The following is a 23,305-nucleotide window of genomic DNA, read 5'->3' as shown; positions in this document are numbered from 1 at the left end:
ACACACACACACACACACACACACACACCTGTTCACTTAAATATAAGCTGCACGGCTAAGATGCTACTAACTTCCAAAAACACACTTTCTCACTAGCTAAGAATGGTGGTAGAAGCTCCTACTATTAAGGAATTACCTTCTTTCTAAGTAAACAGGCTTGAGCTTAATAAGAAGAGAATGATGAAAGGTTATATAGGGTGAGAAGTCAACTTTTCCTTTTATCTAGTAGGGCACTGGAGTTTCTTAACCCTTTTGGTTAGGAATAAGAATTTTCAGATTGCTTCCTATTTGAAACTAAGAGTAAGGAAAATGTTTCTAATAATGCTAGTAACTCCAAGGTCAGAATTTCAAATCTCTTGTTATTTAATATTATATTACAATAATTTTATTCAAGAGAGAAATTTCAGTTTGGTGATAGTTCACAAATCAAAATACATCTTAAGCGAGCTGACTAAAGGAAGTATCTTCTGTGAAAACCATTGCTTTGATAGATGCATACCAAGGAGCATCATGGTACAGTTTAGAGAGTTCTTCATGGCTTCTTATCAGAATTCTGTGCTTTTTAAGTTCCTACAGCTGTATGCTGCAGTGGTTTTTAAGATAGGGTTTTGCCTAAAGTAGATATTTCAGTAATAAAAAGACTACTTTCTGTCTTAAGAACTACTTTATTCCTCACCTGTTACTAATATCCAAGCACAAGACCTTTCTTGCAATAAGAATAGGGTCCTATTAAAACCAATTCTCAAATATTACAGTAAGCAATTACAAATGACCCTCACTTTGTAAAATGAACAGATCTGTACTTAAAATGACTACTTTGGGGTAAATTGAAGGGCCTTATGACATTCATTAAATATCATGTGCTTCATCTGAATTACTTTATTTCTGCCTTGAAGTAAACTAAATAGAAGGCACTATAAAAATACTGTTCTGAACTATTTATGGGACTCAAATGTGGCATAATAGAATTCCTTACTGTCTCCTACTTCATATACGCTGTGAAATAATTGAAAGAACATTAAAAGCACCATTAAGTAGTATTGATTATATTTTGCAAAAGGAATCAGCAACCTGGTAAAACCATTACTTGTTATACAATTAGCTTATATTATAGGTCCAAAAATTATTTTAGACATTTTAATGCCATGTTTTAAGATTACTTCATAGGTAAAGCTGACTACTTGCGGTTCTCTTAATTAAACTAAATTGTATGTTTATAAAATCTGAAAACAACACACTAGACAGAAAATATTGTTTCATGTCACAGAAATTAAATTAAATTTTCTACTAACCATACTATCCATAATAGAGTTTTTGCTAAGAGTCAACAGAATATAGGAAATGCATGTTCCTCAATTTCTGCAGATCATTCAGGTATGCAAACCCCTGCTCAACATACAAATGTTATTCGTGAGGGATAAACAATGCAGAGTTTGGGGGCAGCTAGGTGGTACAGTGGATAGAGCACCAGCCCTGGAGTCAGGAGGACCTGAATTCAAATCTGGCCTCAGAAACTTAACACTTACTATCCATGGGACCCTAGGCAAGTCACTTAACCCCAACTGCCTCACCAAAAAAAAAAAATGATTTTAAGAATACAGAGTTCAAATTCAAAATTAAGTAAATTTTGAGTGATTCTGACTTCTCAACTCCATTGGAAAGAAGTCCCCAACTTGTTCTAAGAGTTTCTATCACTTAGCATCAGGTGATCTTGATTATTACATCAACATAACACTAAAATCTCAGGGTTGCATTATATTCAAAGAATCACCAGCAAGCTATCTCTGGATTCCACAGTATTTGCCACAGTGCTCACAGATGGCAGTTAGGACAAAATGGAAATTAAGTCATAGTGTTCTGTACTAGTAACCAGTAAGGATAATTTTCCAAGAATTTTTTTGCAAACGCTATTGCCAAAGTTACTGATGCCAGTATGGAGTCTTCAAGATTAATCAATTAACTGATCAATAAATATGTATTAAGAGCTTTGTAGATTCAAGGCACTGTGCTCAATGGCAGTTGTACACAGACAAAAGTAATACAGGGTCTACTTCAAAGAAAGGGCTTATGTATTAATTGGGAAGAAAATATGTACACAAAGAAGTATATAATGAAAATACACAGCATAATTGAAGTTATTTTTTGTTAGAGGGGTGTACTAGCAGCTCAGAGGACCAGGAAAGACTTTATGAAAAAAGCTGAGACTTGAGCTGAGTTTTAAAGGAAACAAAAGACTTCAAGATGTAGAAGATAAGAAGGGATGCAATACAAGGCTGTGGGACAGTGATAACGAAGGGGCAAAGATGTGGACCATCATGCATGAAAAATAGCCAATAGAACAGTAGGCTTAGACACATTGGAAGAAGAGGAATAATGTGTAATAAGTCTGGAAAGGTAGAAAGTAATCAAGTTTTGGATTACATTGATGCCAAACATAGAAACTAAAACTGGATCTTAAAGGTCACAGTAGGTGATTAGAGATTGTTGAATGGGGGTAGGGGTCAGGAATAAAATCTACAATTTACGGAAATCACTGTGAAAACTCTAAAGAGGATGAAATGGATTGGGGAGAGACTCAAGGCAAGGATACAAAAAAAGAGGAATTATCTTCCTTTGATTGACTCAAAATTATAGCATTTACACTTTTCTGCTTTTACCAAAAAAAAGTTCATTTTTTTCTTCAGTGTGTCAATTTTCCCAGTGAGAACAAATAATCAGCATGGTCCTTTTTAGAATTTAGTCTTTCCATTTTCAGGATCAATCATTTAAACACATCCTAGATTAATGAACCAATTTTATTAACCACATTGGCAATTTCAGGACGTTAAATTAAACAGTCCACACTAGAGGTAATGAGAGCCTGAAATAGAGTGGTGTCTGCGAGTGTAGAAAAGGGAACATATGCAAGAGATTTTGCAAAGACAGAAATGACAAGATTTGGCAAGTGATGGGATATGTTGGATGAGTTAGAATGAGTGGACAGTGTCACCTGGGTGACTACAAAAATGGTGGTTCACTCAACAATTAACAGGGAACTGTGGATGACAGATGGGTTTTAGGGAAAAGATAATGAGTTCCATTTTGGATATGTTGAGTTTTAAATGTCTCTGGAGCAACTTGTTTAAAATGACCATTCCGTAGTTGGTGATATGGGATATAGCTCAGTAAAGAGAGTAAGCCTGGCTATTTAGATCCAGGATTCATCTAGACAGGGAAACAATTGAACTAATGGGGACTAATGAGGAGAGAGGGAGACAGACAAACAGACACAGAGAAACAGAAAAAGAGACAGAGACAGACAAAGACAAATAATAAAGAGAAAACAGAAATAAGATATCCAGGCTAGAGATTTGGGATATACCCAGTTAGTGGATATAACATAGATTATGAATCAATAAATGATCTTACAAAGTAACAAATAGGTAAGAAGAGAACCAAGAGAAAACACTGTCCAGAAAACTGAGAAGGGAGTTAGTAACCAGGAAGAGAAGGTTGTCAAGAGTGTCAAATGGAGCAGCGAGCCCAAGAAGGATAAGGAATGAGAAGAGGCCACTGGATCTGGCCATTAGATCATTTGGTAACTTTGGAGACAACAGTTTCAGTAGAATGTTGAAGTTAGAAGCCAGATTTCAGGGGACTAAGAGGAGAGTAAGTAGAGAGAAAGCTGAATTACCAAGTATAAAATAGCTTTTCTAAGAAGTTTACCTACAAAAGACAATTATAATATTTACCTGGGTGATGTTGGCAAAAGTCATGCATTCTCATATACTTTGTATCTTTTTTATGATGCACTTAGTGCACTTTATTTTATTGTATGTGTGTGTGTTATATTTATGTATATATTTTCTCTGCCCTTCCAAATTGAAAGCTTTATTTGGACAGAGGTTATGCCTCATTTATCTTTGTACTCACCTCAGCACACAAGAATTCAATAGAGCTAAATGCAACTATGAATGAAAGACATGAATCCTCCAAAAAGACATTTCTTTTTTGTCATTACAAAAAGGCAAGAACTTATTATTTGTATCATTAAAATAGCCCGACAAAAGACATGTGTTCAATAGATTCCCAAGGGTGTTTGCTGAGAATCAGGCACTTAAAAGGGGACAACAGAATCATTCCACCTGTTCTCAATGCCTTTACCACAAATGTCCTAGACCCAGTTAGATACAGCTGGTGTCCTGCCTCAACTGTGAATGGAGTAGGCCCTGGATTTTAGGTACCAGCAGGGAAAAAATAATAACCACTGGAGATATTTAGAACAAAATAACCAGGGATGAGCTCCCTCGATACACTTGCTCATCCTTGTCTTTGCACAAGTTGACTTATTTGGAAATGAGGGAAATTTATGGGAGTCAAAAATAAATCTTGTCATTCCAGCTCTACAGAGTTCCTTCAGAGTTTTGCTAAGAAGCACTTCAGGGATGCCTTGAAGGGCTATACCAGGAGGTATAACAAGGCTTCAAAAGAATTTTCTAAGCCTAATGGTTTCTGTTGGCTTTTTGCTGACTACCTAACTGGGTGGGGCTATATAGACATTGTCCGCCAGGAGAAAACTGTGACAATGAACTTTGCCAGCATGAGCATGTTTTCCAGAACTGCAATTAAATAAGTATTTATTAAGAGCTGTGCTAGGAGAGTGAGGAGGGGAAAGGAGATGCAAATACCATGACTATAATCCCCTAAAAATAGCTCCTGTTCTCAAGAAGTTGCATTCTGGATAGAAGGTAAATGCCTGTGTAGGCATTTCCCTTGCACCCAGGGGAAATAACAATAATAATTCAAATAGATAGAGAGTAATGTTTATGTGTCACCTTTATTAGTATATGAAGATGAAGATGAAGATCTTATCATTGATACTTTACTTTCTAGTGTCAGAGCTGTTCTTAATCTTAAAATATCAATTAATTATTACTCAAGATCATTGACATCTATAGAAGAAACTGCACACTGATAAAGAAGCCCTTGTTGTGACTGAAGTATGTCCATCAGTCAGTCTGTGAATGGACATTTGTGAAGCACCCACTCTGTGCTAAGTGCTAGGGAGACAAATATGAAAAAGAAAAATAAATCGTACCCTCAAGAAGCTTAAAATTGAATCGTTGCGGAGCAGCTAGGTGGCACAATGGATAAAGCACCGGCCCTGGATTCAGGAACACCTAAGTTCAAGTCCAGTCCCAGACATTTGACACTTGCTAGCTGTGTGACCCTGGGCAAATCACTTAACCCTCATAGCCCCACAAAAAAAAAATTAATGGATGAACACAACACACAAAGGGACTGAAAAGTAGATCTTGAAGAAGAAAGTATCTTTCTGAAGCATAATAAAGAAATCCACAGGAGTAAAGCCAGGGGTGCAATGATGACATAAATAGCTGGCCAGGGAATGTTCCTAGCTCTGTGCTCTGCCTTTTAATAAGAGGGGTCCCAGGGACAAAGGATACCGATGAGTTGTGAGAGCTAGGGCTGATGTGATTTTTCAGGATGATGAGGTTCATGATGGAGAAGATCAAAGGAGAGCAGCCATGTAGAAAATGAAGACAATGAAATGAAGACTGCAGGATTCATAAAGCTCCATACCCACCTCTATTATCATGGTTTTGTAATTTTGTATTGATCCAGGACTTTTATGATGCTCTTTTCTCAGAATACCTAAATCCTTAAATCTATTGGCATTTATATTTTATTGTAGTCTTTGGCTCAGTGATTATGACATGTTTGTCTACAAGCTGGAAGAATAATATATTTATACTTTGATCTACAATAATACAGATCCCAGATTATGCTGTGCCACCTCTATTAAAATTTTTATGTAGTTTGACTCCCGAAAAGAGTGTGGAAATGTGCCTACTTTTTGTAGAGGTGGTTAACTATGGGTATAGAAAATTGCATATATTTATTTTCAGATTCAATTGATCTATGTTTTATTGAATAGCTTTTTTCCCTTTTAAATATTTTATTACCAAGAATTCCTCACTGGAGAGGAGTGGAGGGTAGGATCTATTCGAAAATGAGAATTATATAAAAAGCAAAATATATTAACAAATTCATTTTTAAATTTTGACCCACCATTTTAAATCATGACCCACCTCTTAAATTGGACATCATATTATTTACTACCTAGGGCCTTTGATTAACCATTATATTGACCTGTGTGTGGAAGAGATAGCCAAGGAAATTTCTTAAGGAATTTCAATCCATAAACATGACTTATCTATGTGTAAAGGATAGATATTTTAGAGAAAAACCATTGTTATTCCAGGAAATAAATATCACATCATATTGTTCAAGCTACCCATACTGGGGGAAAATATTGTCCACTCATGAATGTAGTGGCCTATACCCTTAAAGCAAGACTTCTTAGAAAGTAAAAGTATATGAATGTAATGGAATACTATTGTGCTATAAGAAATTATGAGCAGGCAGATTTCAGAAAAACCTGGAAAGATTTAAATGGACCAACACTGAGTGAAGTGAGCAGAACCAGGAGAGCGTTCTTCACAGTAACAGCAGTACTGGGTGATGATCAGCTGTGATACACTTAGCTCTTCTCATCAATACAATGATCCAAGAGAAAGGACTTCATGATGGACATCCAAAGGCCTTATGATGCAAAAAGCTCTCCACATCCAGAAAAAAGAACTGTGGAATCTGAATGAAGATTGAACCCTACTATTTATACATTTGTTGTTTTTGTTTTTTGAGTTTTTCCCTTTTCTTCTGATTCTTCTTTCATAATATGACTAATGTGGAAATGTGTTTAATATGATTGCATATATACATATATATTTATATATATGTATATATGTGTGTGTGTGTGTGTGTGTATATATATATATATATATAAAAACCTATATCAGATTGCATTCTGTCTCAAGAATACAGACAATGCTATGAAAGTAGGTTAAGTTTTCCGTGCATGAAATGTCCTCTCATTTCATGCAATGATATTAAATAATTTTTATAGTTATTTGCCATACATGCACATAGATTAAATTAACAATACCATTTGGAGAGTACAGTTTCATAAACAAATTCATATTTGTTCAGTGTGTCTATCTCAGAGATATTTAGTACTTTGAGCCTCCATATATTATTCCATAGCATATATGGACTCATATATATACTGGCTATTAAGTTAAGCTTAGGGTTAGGGTTACAGTGATCATGAGAATAAGTAATACCACAGGACAATGCATAGGAAGAAACGAAAGCCCATAATCATCAGTATAATATATCATCTGTCGATTCTTACTTGAGGAAAGTGAGAAGTGTAGAATGTAGCCAATGGAGGTGGATCACTCTCTCAGTATCATCAATAGGTAATGTCTGAGTTGTTGCAACTCCGGGTAGCATCTGTCCACTCAAGTAGAATAGCATGTCATATATGGTTTTATTATATCTGGCAAAGTCACTATTTGCATTGATTTGCTTGTTTGTTGAATTTGTTAAGGATAACTCGCCTTTAGACACATCCCTAAGAAAAAGAATACATTTTTGTTTTAAACAAAAACCATGTATTGCCTTAAAAAAAACATCCTGTTACCTATATTAATTTTAGCAAATTTAACAAATAAAAATATTTTATTTATTTTTGTGTGTATTTATTTATGCCTGGACCTAGGGTTCTCATCATGTAAGGAATTCTTTGTGGGAGAAATGCTTCTACCAATAAAGCAACTAGTCTGTCATTAGTCATCTTTGAAAGATGCCTGCGACACTAAGCATTTATGATCTCTTCTGGGTCACACCACTATCATGTGTCAGAGGTAGGACTTGAACTCAGGTCCTCCTGACTCAGAGTCTGTTCATTGCAAATAACTCTTTTCCAAAATAACTGAAAAATAACATAGTAACATCAAAAATGAAATTTAACAGAGTTTTGTTATGATCATCAATGATTTGTATTAAATCATTTGTCTACACTTTTGACATATTTTAAGTATTCACTACTGCCAAATGTCATGGCCAAGGTTAGAATTGTGAAGATTATTGTGGACTTGGACTAGAACTGGACAAATTTCCACAAGCTCACTTATGGAACAACTTCAAAGAGAAGTTCAGAGAAAATCAATCAAAAGATGAACTGTGGTGTTCATAAAAAAGAAACATACAAAAAAGGACCAAAGAATATTGTTAACTTGAGAAAAAATAAGAAGTAAACATTGAAAAAGATATGGCAGTTGGAACACAGGAATAAAGTACTGGACAGGGCATATGAAAGGAGATTGAGTGGGATTTTGGTGGACTTAAAGATTAATATGAGTTGAGTGTAACAGAACAGCCAGAAAAACAAATGGAATTGTGGGTTGTATTAAGGATATAGGACTAAGGAAGCAACAGTCCTGCTGTATGTAGCCCTATTCAGGCTCATATAAATTTTATGGGGAAAAAAAAAAAAAACATTGATGATCCAGAAGGTATCCTTAGAAGGGAATGAGGGGCAGCTAGATGGCGCAGTGGATAAAGCACTGGCCTTGGATTCAGAAGGACCTGAGTTCAAATCCAGCCTCGGACACTTGACACTTGCTAGCTGTGTGAACCTGGGCAAGTGACTTGACCCTCATTGCCCTGCAAAAAAAAAGAAGAAAAAGGAAATGACCAGGGAGGTGAAAGATTTCAAGATAATGACACATGCAGAATAATTAAAAGAACTTGAGAGATGATTTAAAGGTGAAAGATGTTATTGAGTATTTGAAGTGAATCAAGTGAACAGATATTAGACTTGCTCTAAATGGCAGCAGAGGGCAGAACTGTGACCTCTGGAGAAAAGCAGATTGGGCCTCAATGGGCTGCTCAAGCTTACGAGATTCCAGGATAGAGGCTTGGATGTCACCCATACTTAGCTCACTTCTAAACCCCTTAGTGAAGAAGCTAGGTGGTACAGTGGCTAGAGTTCTGGGCCTGAAGTCAACAAGACTCAACTTCCTGAGTTCAAATCTGACCTGAGCACATCACATAACCCTGTTTGCCTCAGTTCCTCATCTATACAATGAGCTGGAAAAGGAAATGGCAAACCACTCCAGTATCTTTGCTAAGAAAGCCTTAAATGGGGTCAGACACCACTGAAAACAACTGAACAACAAAAGCCACTTAGTGACCATAGTGTGAATTCAGCTAACAGCTCTGTTTCGCTACTACCCCTGACCAAGATGACTTAAGGAAAAATTTCCAAACAATTAGAACTTTCTAAAAGTGAAAAGGGCTACCTTGAGCCATAGTCAATTCCCCACTACTTCTCAGGTTGTAACTGCAACCATGCTCCTCAAGGCCTTCGCTTTCCAGTGAGTGTCCTGTATTTTGAACCTTTCTCTTCCTTCCACACTCCTTCATTAAAATATGTTCTCAGAAAACTATTTCACTCTAAGCTAACTGATAAACTAATTCAAGATAACAGCCAATGATTAAGAATAATGTTGTGCATTTCACTTCCTGGAAGTGTTTTATTTGAAGAATAAGGTCATACTCTGGCATATCATCACTGTGATATAAAGATAACCCTGGGTTTTCAAAAACATAAACTCAGATAGTTTCTTGAAGCTAGACAGAATTTGAGTGTGGTTCTGTTGGTGGACTGAATGTTTAGCATCTGGGAAAAATTCAAAAAGACTCATCATCAATTTGGCCAGAGCAGAGATGTTAAACATGAAGCCTATAGGCTGCATTAGGCCTAAAACAGATGAAAATGTAATTGGTAAATATTTAACAAAATAAGCAAAAAGTACAATAAAATGTAGATGACATTAGTGTATGGTTTTCTAAATCAATATGTGCTCTCGGGGACCCTTATATATAGTTTAGTCACCTCTGTTTCTATTTGAATTTTAAATCACTGGCCAGAAGATAATGAATTTTTTGGTCAAAGTAACTCTTAAAGTCTATTAAGTTATAGTGCTGAAGAGACCATCTGAAGGATAGGTCTTTAAAGTACTGAAGATTTCTAGAACTGGCAGTATCAACTCAAAGAAGTAAATCCCCAATGGTAGAATTTTAGACATCAGGAACAGAAATGCAGGAAATATATTTGGGAACAGGATGCCATTCCCCATATTTCTCACATAATCAAAGAAGTGCATGAAGTCAACATTTATTGCTCCAAAATGTCCCAATCATAGACTATTAGTTTGTGAAAGGCATTTACACATCATTCGTTGCAGTTGCTCTTTTAATACATGGGGACTCAGAACAGTTAAGTAAGTAGGAAAAGGTCACATAGCTGGTTAGGGATTAGTGTAATGGAAAATATATATGTTTATATGTGCTAAGCAACAGAGTTAAATTGACATTAGATATAAATGTATGTTTGCAAATATAATTTTATTTACCTAGTTAAGGATTACTTTATAATTCTATTCACATATTCTATGTGGTATTTAAATAATTTTTCTTTGAAATTATCCCTATGATAAATTTGTAGTTCATTATATTAGTTCAGCATGGTAATTGAATAATCATAATTATCCTCACCTTCTTATACTCTCTGGAACAGAAATAGGATTGAGTCCTTGAGACCAACCGAAGAGACTAAACCATGTCTGAACTGCAGTTACCACCTTCTCAAAAAATACATATTCATTTTTGTCTTCATCAGGAAAAAAATATTGCCCCTGTTTCACACCTACGTATTCATTTTCTTCTGTCTTTGGGTTTTCACTTCCTTGCAATGACAAATTTTCACATACCATATCAATACCTAAAAATTTACAATCATTTGTTAAAAATATCTTGTTTCCTTCAACAAAGATATCCTATTTATAGAACATATCAAAAGTTAGCAAAGCCCCCCAAAATATAATTATCCATTAATTGCATTACTTATTTTCAAAGGTAGGAATGGATAGTATTGATTGCTACAATACTATTAAACTACAGCATTTAATAAAATATCATTTAACAGAATTTGGCTCACTTATGGCAAGGTAGAGATTCCATTGTGCCCCTTTTACTATAAATTATTCTTAGTTCATTGAGTAGAAATTTTGAGCCAGTTAACATTGTAAAGAAAACAAAAAAAAATTTTTTTTTGAAAAGTTTCCAACAGGAATGATATAGAAACACATGAATTTTAACTTAGAGAATAACAGTGTATTCTCGTGTGAAATATGTGATGTGAAAACATTTTCACCAAAGAACTCTTCTCACTTTCCTGAAAATATAAATCAGATATCTATAAAATTCCTATCAGGATAAAATATTAATTAGGACACCATTGCCAGCAGAAAACCTTTCAGATGCACAGCTACTTCTATCCAACGAAAAACTATTTAACTAAAATAATAATGCATTGGGTTTATTAGGAATCATTTCAAATACAGTAAAACATCAAATTTGAAAATGTCAGGCAGCTAGGTGGTGTAGTAGATAAAGCACCAACCCTGGATTCAACCCAGGACCTGAATTCAAATCTGACCTCAGACACTTGACACTTACTAGCTGTATGACCCTGGGCAAGTCACTAAACTCTCATTGCCCCTCAAAAAAACAAACAAAAAAAGAAAATGTCTACCTTGTAAAACATACTGAACTTAATTTCATTTGACTCAATTCAAGGAAAAATTATATTCAATAATTATCTACATTAAAGAATAGCAAAACTTATAAATAATAGCAAGTAATGCATTTTACATCTTTCAAATTGCATATATTTTCATGTATAACTTATTTTGAATTGCTTGAGTTCTTGTGGGTGGGGAGTGTGAATGGAGGGGGGAAGAGAAGTTGGAACATGAAGTTTTTTAAAAATTGATGTTAAAATTTTGTTTTTACATATATTTTAGAAAATAAAATTCTATTTAAAAAAGTATTATATATATATAGACATTGTATTGGCCCTAATCACTAGAGATAATCCAGAGAGCAAATGGCCCATCTGAGAGTAATAATTGACTATAATTTTTTCAAAATACTTTGGTTAGGCAAGCTATATCCAAAAATATGAGTTTACAAATTTAATATTACATAAATTTGGTTTTAGAGGTAATCAATATCTTTATAACATACTGAAAAGGGAATCTTGATGGAGTAATTCAGAATCACTAGTACTTGTACTGGTGCTATTGGTGGGAGATAGTATTCTTGGGGGACAAGTGAGATGCAGTATTCCTTTGGTTGAAGAATGAGATTGTCTCTCCTTATCTACAAAAAATAAATTGCAGAGTATTGAGTCAGATAAATGTTCTGGAATAAGTATTAAAAGAGTACATGTAAGATTCAATAAATCTTTCATCATTTTTTCTTTTATGGCTCAACATATATCATTTTATTCTGATGATGATCATATCACTGCTTTCACATGGCAACTAAAAAAAACCTTATTTCTACAAGAAAAAAATCATTATTTTTATTCAATCACAAACTTTTTAATACTATACTTTAAAAAGCTTAGCATTTTCACACCAACTCTAATTTAGTATTCTGGATTAATAAAAATAAGAAATATTTGAATGAATTGACTCACATTGGATTTCATTTTATGTATTTTGCCATTCTTTTTCTGTGATGGGAAACATTTTAAAATTTATCTTAAATGTTAAGACGTCAAGTATAAAATTACTTTCATATTTTAAAAATATTTGTTCATGTATCTGATTCAATTATAGTTGATGTAACAATGTAAACATTAAATAAAATCGAAATACATTATTTATAATAAACAAATGAATAATAGTTGAAATTAGCATGTTTAAATATGTTTAAAATCCTTCTATATTTATTAAATTTTTAGGGTTACTATTAGCTAAGATTTAAATTATGATATAGGGGCAACTAGGTGGTGCAGTGGATGGAGCATTGGCCCTGGAGTCAGGAGTACCTGAGTTCAAGTCCAGCCTCAGACACTTAACACTTACTAGCTGTGTGAACCTGGGCAAGTCACTTAACCCCAATTGCCTCATTAATAAATGAATAAATGGATGAATGAATGAATGAATGAATAAATGAATGAATAAATAAATAAATTATGATATAAAAATCTAGTCACCAACCAAACTTTTTTTACTAACCAAGTCTGTGACATTTAAAAATTGCTCAATTATCTATAAAGAACTCTACCCTTTTCTTTGTTCCTCTGCTCAAAGTGGAGGGTCTTATACCATATGTTGTTGCAAAAAGTGGTTTACATGAAGTTTCATAATAGCCTCCTTATCACCAAATCCTATAGCCTTTTTTTCTGTCATATTAATTCTTCCCTTTTTTACTACATTCGACACTGATGAACATTTTATCTTCTTGGTACTCTTTTCTCTCTTGATTTCCATAACACTAGACTCATGGTTTTCTTTTCTCTCAGCCCACTTTGCATCTATTTCAACCTGAAATCCCTCCTTCAAGGACAAATTCAGATGCCACCTACTCTTGTAAGTCTTAATTGGTTCATTGATTCTATGATCCCTCTGCCTAAAAGTGATCTCTCCATCCTCAAATTTCTAATAACATTTTTATGGAAGTCTCTTTTTCATTGATTACATTCTACTTTTCATTATAATTGTGTGCATACATATCATATTTCTTTATTAGCATGTAAATTTCTTCAGGAAAGGGGGTCAGTCATTTTCTTTTTGTACATCTTTTGCATAGTTGTCTTGTTTTGTTATTAAATAAAAGCCCTCCAATTCAGTACACATAAGGGTATATCTAAAGAAACCTTATAGAAAACAATATAGACAAAATCTGAATTATAAAAATGAGGAAAGGGATTTTAGGGAAAGTAAATTAACGTCCCATGGCACACAGGTAGTTACGTTTACTAAATCAACTGGTGCCAATTCCAGCAATACTACACTATGTTACCTTGGATTAAATTTATTTCATTAAAATGTATTTGGAGGCTGCTAGGTGATGCAGTGGATAAAGCATGGGCCCTGGATTCAGGAAGACCCGAGTTCAAATCCGGCCTCAGACACTTGACACTTACTAGCTGTGTGACCCTGGGCAAGTCACTTAACCCTCAGTGCCCCACCAAAAAATTTTAAAAAAATGTATTGAAGAAGGCAATGCCACAGGAAAGGGAATAGCACTGAAGAAAAATATCCTACTACATGCTTTTATCTGGGGCTGGCAGGTAGGCAGCATTATGGATATATCGATCTTTGTACTTCAATCAGAAAAATGAGTTCAAATCCTGCCTCAAACACTTGTATGTTACTACATGATCCTGGGTAAGTCACTTTATCTTTCAGAATTCCAATTTCTTCATTACCAAGAGAAGCACAACATTATAGTACCATTATAGCATACAAAGTTGTTAACTATTCTTATTACTAATTAAGTACTCGAAGGACCAATGCAAAACTACATGCATATAAATTTTCTTTAAACTGTGCTAATACAGACATACCTGACTTAAACCAAATCACACTTCTTTCAGAGGCAGCAAAAGATAGTAGATAGAGTGCTAGACTTAGAGTCTGGAAGACCTGGATTCAAATCTTCTCTCTCACCCTTACTAGCAATGTCACTATGAGCACTGAAGTTTCCTCATTTGTTCAATTAGGGTCAGACTTCACAGTGAGAAAGAACTTGAGAGGCAAACTGACCCAAATCCTTCATTTTACAGGTAGGGAAACTGAGGCCTAGAAAGTTTGAGGTACTTGCAAAAGGTCATATAGGTCATGGAAGAGTCCACAATGTCCAACATACTTACCTCAACAAGTTGTGGTGAAGTTCTAATTAGATAATATATGTAACGTGCTTTGTAAACTCTAAGATCCTATATAACTATTGTTGATCATTACTATTAATGACTTCTATTATTAAATTCTTTTTCTTTTTTTTTTTTTTTAGTGAGGCAATTGGGGTTAAGTGACTTGCCCAGGGTCACACAGCTAGTTAAGTATTAAGTGTCTGAGGCCGGATTTGAACTCAGGTACTCCTGACTCCAGGGCCGGTGCTCTATCCACTGCGCCATCTAGCTGCCCCTATTAATGACTTCTAAAAGAAAGAGTGGACCTGGCTACAGAAATCTTCACTATTCATAGTGGTTTTGTGAGATAATGCTGTTTTGCATATTGTCAAATTGATCTATCCATTATCTCTTTTTTATAATTATTGTTCACAGTACACAATCAATCAATATGAGTCAAACATAAATGATAAGAAATGGATTTATCTCTTTTATTTTAGCATAGTATCTCTCTCTTAAATACCAAGTAAATACTGGTAGGTTAAAAATTACACTAAAATAAATAACTTACCTTGCCTCAACATAATTTTTTGATCATCAAAGTGATATGCCAGGTATGGATAAATAGTAAGTATGCAGTTTTCTGCTACTGCAGTAATCTGCATGGCAAACCTAAATGCAAAAGAAAATTGCAGTACTTATGGAATTAGCATTATAATATTTTTCCCACTTAGTGACAGTATTTAAATATATTTTATAGTATTCAAAGCATGAATTATTCCTAAATCTAAAACGGAAATATATATAAAGCATCACATAAAATGTTCAAAATTAAATGTTTAATTCTTAAAATTCTTTAAAACACAATGGAAATTAGATTTAAGTTTTAGTTTAAAATAGTCATATATTTTATATGTATCATAAATATGAATCTCACGTACTCTTAGGATATGGGAAATTTAAAATCAGAATAGACTCTAAAGTTAAATCATCTTACTTTCTCCAATATCTCTAATAGATGTTTTGCTTGAATACGTTTAGCGACAGGCCTTCTGCCTCCCAAGGAAGCCTGTTCTATTTCTGCCTGTCTCTATTAGGAAGTTCTTAGGTTGAACATAAATCTATTCCGTTTTTTGTTCATGCCAAGCTCCTGCTTTTCTTTTTGTCCTCTTTCTCTTCTTTCGTTGTATAATCTCAGCTATCCCAATAGCTCCAATTATAGCCTTTATGCAAATGAATCTGAAGCCTCTATCTCTCTTACTGGGACACCTTAAATCTATACCATCTGAAACTAAAATAACCAATCTTTTTTTTAAAAAAACCTTAACTTTGTATATAAAGGATTATTGTTATCATTATTAGCTCCTAAACCCTTTCCTCTACCTAATTTTCATGTTTAATTTGATGTTTGTTACTCATCTCCCCAAGTATTCAAACATGAATCATGGGAATCATCCCTGTCTTCCCTTTCTTTCTCTCTCACACACACATACACACACACACACACACACACACACACACACACACACACACACACACCTTTGAATCAATTGCCAATTCATGTGAAAGCCTACCCAGTTCCCTAGTTCAGGAACTCACCAACTTTTGCCTAGACTACTAACTTCTTTCCTCACCTCCAGCTCCCCCCCACATACACACACACACACACATACACTACAATCCATAATTCAAAGCACTGCCAAAGTAGTTTTCCCAATACATAGAAAAATTTCCCTGACCTGAAATTTTCAGTGGCTCTCCACTAGTTACCGAAATAAAATATAAACTTTTTAAGCTGACATGCAAAATCTTCCATTATCTGATTCAAATCTAATATGCTAGTTTGATTCCTTGGCATAATTCATATACTAGTATGATATATGCTTCATGAGGAAAGTAACTCTCATTTTTGTGTTTTTATATTCAGCATCTAGCCTAATGGCCTAATACAATAGACAATTAATAAATATTTACTGACTGGTTGATTGATTGATCGATCGATTGATGTACTCCATGTTCCAGCTGTAAGAGTTTAAAGCATTCCAAACTTTGGAAGGGATTCTAATGCTTTAATAAGGAAAGACTAATAGACACAATTAATTTGATACAGGACACAGATTGTCACAGTATCTTCAGCTCCAGACACTTATTTGCATAAGATACAATAGGAAACTGCATGTTGTCATCATAAATGTGGGTGAGGTCCCTCCTTGCAACAACTCAATTTAATTCAAAAGAATTATCAAATAAGAGAAGCTTTACCTCTCCTAACCTCTACCTGGGAAGTGACAAACCTCTTGAGTAGAAGTTCTGAGAAAGCAAGAGTGAAGAGATCTCTGTCCGTCCTAAGATAAAAAAGGTCTCTGCTCTTTCTGAAAGAACAGAGTAGCTGATAAAAGCATTATAATAGCCCAGATTAAAAAGCAAAGTACCCAGCTGACTCTGAGGCTATAAGTGCCCATTGAACAATGAGTCCACAGGATGAAAGAGAAATAGACCTATCCAGCACAGATTCTGAGCAATGCTTCTAACCCTGCCTGGACTGGACTATTCAGCAGATCACCCCTCTACTCCTTGTCAAGAACAAGCCCAGCTAAACCACCTTTTTCCGCTGAGATGCTGTGTTCTAGTGGGGAGATAAAATCTAGTAGCAATAAAATTCATCCATCCCTGACATCTAAGCAGGAGGACCTAGGCTTAAGCCATCTGATAAATTCTGACTTTGGAACTCACTTTGGCTCATAGTGATCAAGGCAACTCTAAGACTATAAGTTGCAGTGAACATGCTGACCTACATAGGAAAAGGGAGCTCTTTATCTTAGAATTCCCCATACTAATGAAATTACAGGTCCAATCCCTATCTTTATCTCTAAAAAAAATAGGAAAATAGATCATCAGAAAAGAATGAGCAAGACCTAGAAATTTAAAAATGCAGTGTCCTAATATTTTATAAACTCAAGAAATGAAACCAATGGGATAAGGAATCCCTATTTGACCCCTGCAAAAAAAAAAAAAAAAAAAAAACCTTCTGAGAAAATTATACCGCAGTTTGGCCCCCAAACTTTTTTTTTTGGTTTAGACTAGCATCTAAAACAACCCATCAATATGCATTAATAAGAACCAATGTGTTCTTATAAATTTGATTTAGTTCCCTATAAATTTTAGAGATGAGGCCTTTATCAGAAGTACTGGCCTCAAAAATTGTTTCCCAGCTTTCTGCCTCCCTTCTAATTTTGGATGCATTGCTTCTGTTTGTACAAAAAATTTTTTGTAACAGAAAAAAAATAAAATACTTTATTAATTAAAAAAAATAAGAACCAATGTGTCAGGTACTGTGCTGGTCTCTATAAAAACTCTCTCATCTCAGGAAATTAATATTCCATCAGGGAAAACATCAACATGTCAGAATAAAAATAGAGAAAAGACAAAGTAGGAGAGATTATTACCAATTTTGGGTTAGAAAGGATGTTTTAGGAAGGACTTGAGCCGAGTCTTGAAAAAGAGGGATTATCTGAGGTGAAGGTAAGGAGGGAATGACTTCTAAACTGGGGGAAATGACCAGCACAATAGGGACAGAGAGGGAGATAGAGTGTTATCTCTGATGATCAGAAAGGTCAGTCTGGCCAAATCAAACCACATGGTAGGGGGAAAATATAAAATGAGGCTGGAACACTAGATTGGGGCAATGTTTTGGAGGCAATAAAGAAAGGACCTAAAGTGTATTGAGTAAAAATAACAGGATCCTATCTGAACTTAAGAAAAATCACTTTGGTAGAGAAGGGATTAGAGTATGGAAGGACTTGAGGCAGGGAGAACAATTAGGGACCAATGCAATAATATAGACAAGAGAAGATGATAACCTAACCTAAATTGGCAGTTGTATAAATAAAGAGAAGTAAAGAGATGTTGTGGTGCAGGGAGAAGTGTGAAGATTTGTCAACCGATTGGATCTGGAGTGTAAAGAGAATGAAAAATCAAGAATAATCCCGAGAATGTGAATCTCCCATCTTTTACCAAAATAATCTCTAAAAGGATATGTCATCCAAATATTAAAAATAATGTTGTAAAACAATTAAAGAACAGAAAGACAATCTTTACAGATCTTTAGCAGACAGAAAATTTTAAATGAAAAAAGGAATAGGAGAGTTTACAAGAAATAAAAATACAATTTTGGTTATATAAAATGTTTTGAAGTTTTACACAGACAGAATCAATGCAAGCAGAAAAAGGAAAAGTAGAAAAATATTCACATGAAATACTTTGAATAAAGGGCCACATATAGAGAGAATTAGCATGAATATGAAAGAATTAGATTCATTCCCCCATTCATGTGAACAAAGGTTGAAGTTATCAAAAAAATAATTCAAATCATAAACAAATATTTGAAAAAAAGTTTCTAAATCACTAATAAGAAAAATGTATATTACAAGATCTCTAAGGTTTCACCTCATACCTATTAAAAGTGAAAGAGAGAGGGCAGCTAGGTGGCACAGTGGATAAAGCACTGGCCTTGGATTCAGGAGGACCTGAGTTCAAATCCAGCCTCAGACACTTGACACTTACTAGCTGTGTGACCCTGGGCAAGTCACTTAACCCCCATTGCCTCACCAAAAAAAAAAAAAGTGAAAGAGATGATAAAATATGGAATCATCAGTGTTCAAAGAGCTAAGCAAAGACAGGCACACTAATTAAGTTAGTGGAGCTATGAATTAGTTAAACTATTTTGAACAAATATCAAGAATTATTTGAAAAATGTTATTAAATTATTCATACCCTTTGTCCCAGCAATCCTGACACTGTTAATGTATTCCAATCAAGTAAGGGGGGGGGAGGGAGGGAGGAATGGGGGAAGGGAGGGACAGATGGATAATCAACATGTTACTGATTGCTATAATAGGGACTCTAATAACGGAATTCTAAAAATAGTTTGACACTGTAGTACCAATATTTTCACAACATGAAAAATTAAATCCCCTCATTAAATAAAAACTCCAGAGATTATATGATGACTATATTTAGAAAATATGACCATTTTAACCATAGGTTAAGGGGAGAAATCAAAACATATTTATATTATTTTGGCAAATATTGTGCCAATAGAACTCTTTCCTCCTCAAATATAGATTTTTTAAATTATTTTGATAACTCATTTCCTTAATCATAATTTTAAAATTTAGTTAGTAAATTTATGTTATAGCATTGTTATCAATATTTCTATCTTCATTTGGTCAATTATTTTTCTATAAAATTATATGATGATATGAAATATTTATCTAAAATTTCTATCGATCTTGACAAAACCTGAGCCCCAAAATCATTGGATTTAATGTTGGAAAAAACATTAGAGATCACCTTGTCCTTGTCCCAGCCTTTTGTATATAAGGAAGTGGTTGTCTTTTCTATTAGGAACTGAGCTTGTTACAAGAAGATATTATTTCAAAATTTGTAATTATATCCTCAGAGTCTAGCACAGGGTCTGACATATAATTGCTGCTTTTAAAATGCTTGTTAATTGATTGTTTGGTTGGTTGAGACCCATGAAGGGAAAGTTAAAAAGGGAGATCAAATTTAAAATTGAAGAAGCCAGACCTTTCATGAATGACACAAAAAGTAAAGGAGAAACTAGAAAATCGATAATTTCTATGAACAGGATAACATAATTCAGAATATACTAGAAGGGAAAGAAATTCCATATAGACAATGAAATCCTCCATGTGCTCCTTTTTGTGGGTGGCATTATGTTGTTTGCATCAAATCCCATAACACTACAGAATTTCCTAAAAGAGACTCAATCATTCAAAAGAGCTCAGCCTAACCATCTATACAGAAAAATACGAGTGGGTAAAAATGGCTATGGTACAGATAATAAGCAGCTATATCACTAGAAACATAGTTATTATGTATGTGTCTGTCTATATTTCTCTATACATAAACATGTATATTAAGTATGTGTATTTATATGTGTGTGTATATAACCATTTGCATATGTGTATATATATATATATATAGATATATATCGAGGGCAACTATATTATGCAGTGGATAGAACCCAGCCTGGAGTCAGGAAGACTCATCTTCCTGAATTCAAGTCTGGCCTCGGACACTTCCTAGCTGTGTGACCCTGGGCAAGTCACTTAAACCTCAAATCACTTAATCCTGTTTGCCTCAGTTTTCTCATCTGTAAAATAAGCTGGAAAAGGAAATGGCAAACTACTTTAGTATCTTTGCCAAGAAAATTCCAAATGGGTCACAAAGAGTTGGATGAGACTAAAAATCAACTTGACATATATACATGTATTTTGGATGGCAATTAAAGATACACAGAGTCTAGAATTGAGCATGAGCAGAACAGATTGGATTGCAAAGGAATGATGTTGTGAGTAGGCTAATGTATATTATAAACAAAGCAGAAATAGTGAAAGACATGTGTATGTGGGATCTTTCTGTCTTTGGCCTTATCAGAGTCATCTTAAGTTTCTCTTGCATTCCCTTACCCTGTCCCAATCCAATTTGTTATCAAAGTTTGACAATTTCACCTGCATAATATCTCTTGCATCCATTCTACTCTATTAACATGGCCACCATCCCTATCCAGACCCTCATATCACCTCTCACCTGGCCTACTACAATAGTCTGCTAATTGTTCTCCCTGCCTCATCTTTACTCTTTACAATCTATTTTATACATAGCTAGCAAATAATATTCCTAAAGCCCAAAGCTGACCATGTCACTTCCCTACTCAGAAAAGCTCAGTAGCTCCCTGTTGCTTCTAAGATCACATATGAACTTCAATCACCAGGATTTAAAATTCTTTACAATCCAGCTCCAGTCTACTCTGTCAGGCATTTTATATAGTACTTTCCTTCAAAAAGTAAATGGTCCAATCAAACTGGTCCTTTAGGTTTTCCTTCCACATGAACTCACCTCCTACTTCCCTGTGTTTGCACACGTTGTTTCCATGCCTGATATGACCTTTCTCCACATTTCTCTCTCTTAGAATACTTGCTATTGTTCAGTCACTCAGTCATATCCAACTCTTCATAACCCTGTGAACCACAGCATGCCAATAATGTCCATGAGATTTCACTGGCAAGGATACAGGAGTGGTTTGCCATTTCCTTCTCCAGTGGATAGGGGGTAAGTGACTTGCCCAGGGACACAAAGGTAGTAGTGCCCATTGACACAGTGTGTCTGAGGCCTGATTTGAACTCAACTCTTTCTGACTACAGGCCCAGTGCTCTATTCACTAAGCCACCTAGCTGCCTCCCTTCAAAGCTCAGATCAAAAGCTACCACCTTTGTGAAGGCCATCCTGATCTCCCTAACTATAATTGCCTCTTCTCCTCAAAAAAATATTACAGATGTATATGTAGCACCCCTTTAAGCTATCCTCGCACCTCAGATGGATAAGCTGGGTCACCAAGAGTGGTATCTGCCCCCCAAGCTGAAAGTACTCTATAATTCTGTGTAACAAAAACTATAACTCATGAGCTCCCTACCAGTGTTTTCATTTTCTCTAGTTAGTTATACAGAGGAGAGGATAAAATTACTTCAAAGCAAAGTCATTTCCTGAATAGGCATTATAAAAAGAGTAGCAACACATTTCTCCATTAATATGTGGCATACACTTCTAAAAATAAACATATCAGTGGAAAGAATAAGCAAACAAGAAGGGATGACATGTAGCCATGGCACATACAAGGAAGGACAACTTAAACCTCTGTTATTGCAGAGCTTTGTGATCACCGGTGTCATGACACATGTCCACATCACACAGTTTCCAGGGGATGCTGCTCCCCTAGAACTTTCTGGATACTTCTCCACTGAATTTTGTTCCACTGATTATCTCTAGTCATCACCATCTCCAGCAATTGGTTTAATGAAATTCCTGTTCTTGGGCATTGCTATTCAGCCTTTGAAGGAATTGATGTCTAAGTATGAAGACCAACAAGGGTCTAAACTCTAATGCTCGTCATCTCCTGAACAGTATCCCACATCCAGGACAGATTCTTCACTGCTCTCACTGACTCAACTCAATTCCCCAGCTACCTTCTCATCTGGGTTGGCTAATTTGTGTGTTAACTTTCAGTCTATCCCTCAGTGAGTGGTAGAGAAAAGTCACAAAGTCAAGTGCATTGCCTTCATCAATCCCCAAATACTTTCTGATTTCTTTTTATGCAAATGGGCAACTAAAATTGATATTCCTTTATAATCTGTGCTACTTAAAGTCTGAAAGAAATTTTGTTTCACATCCTTTAAAATATGTTTATATTTATTTGTATGTGTGCACATTATTTTCCTGTCCCTTGGTGACCAATTTTTTAAAGTATCTATGCCATAATAATTGCTTGATAAATGCTTACTGGTGCTTTGTTTAATGTATGAATGAAAAAGCTTGGTCATAGAGTATAGATGATGTGAGGACTACAGGCAAAGGTGACAAAGAGAAAGATGTTAGCCTGTTCTGGTTACCTTGATAAATATCCTAGTAAAGATTTAAAGTTTACAAAATGAAGAGGTGATATAAGAAAAGCAAATCTTAGAAACAATAAATTCCTCTATCCATTCAGTAATATACAAAAAGATAGACAAAAGTCTGAGCAGTGTCAGACACCCCATAGGAGAACCTGAAATGGCTGTGATCACCAGGTAATAGAATTTAAAGTCCTGTCCATTTCACTATAGG

General features: G+C 34.9%; 1 protein-coding gene across 1 annotated transcript in view; it reads right to left on the bottom strand.

Annotated features, from left to right (window-relative positions):
* CFAP47 (cilia and flagella associated protein 47) overlaps positions 1 to 23,305 on the bottom strand; it is an 849,402-nt gene that overhangs the window by 626,668 nt on the left and 199,429 nt on the right. The window contains 4 exon segments of the mRNA XM_043993472.1: positions 7,256 to 7,477; positions 10,468 to 10,693; positions 12,001 to 12,135; positions 15,192 to 15,292. Coding sequence (XP_043849407.1) covers positions 7,256 to 7,477; positions 10,468 to 10,693; positions 12,001 to 12,135; positions 15,192 to 15,292 — 684 coding nt within the window.

The sequence above is a fragment of the Dromiciops gliroides genome, chromosome 3 (genome assembly GCF_019393635.1).
Source record: "Dromiciops gliroides isolate mDroGli1 chromosome 3, mDroGli1.pri, whole genome shotgun sequence".
Lineage (NCBI taxonomy): Eukaryota > Metazoa > Chordata > Mammalia > Microbiotheria > Microbiotheriidae > Dromiciops > Dromiciops gliroides.
This window is presented reverse-complemented; position numbering and strand designations above follow the sequence as displayed.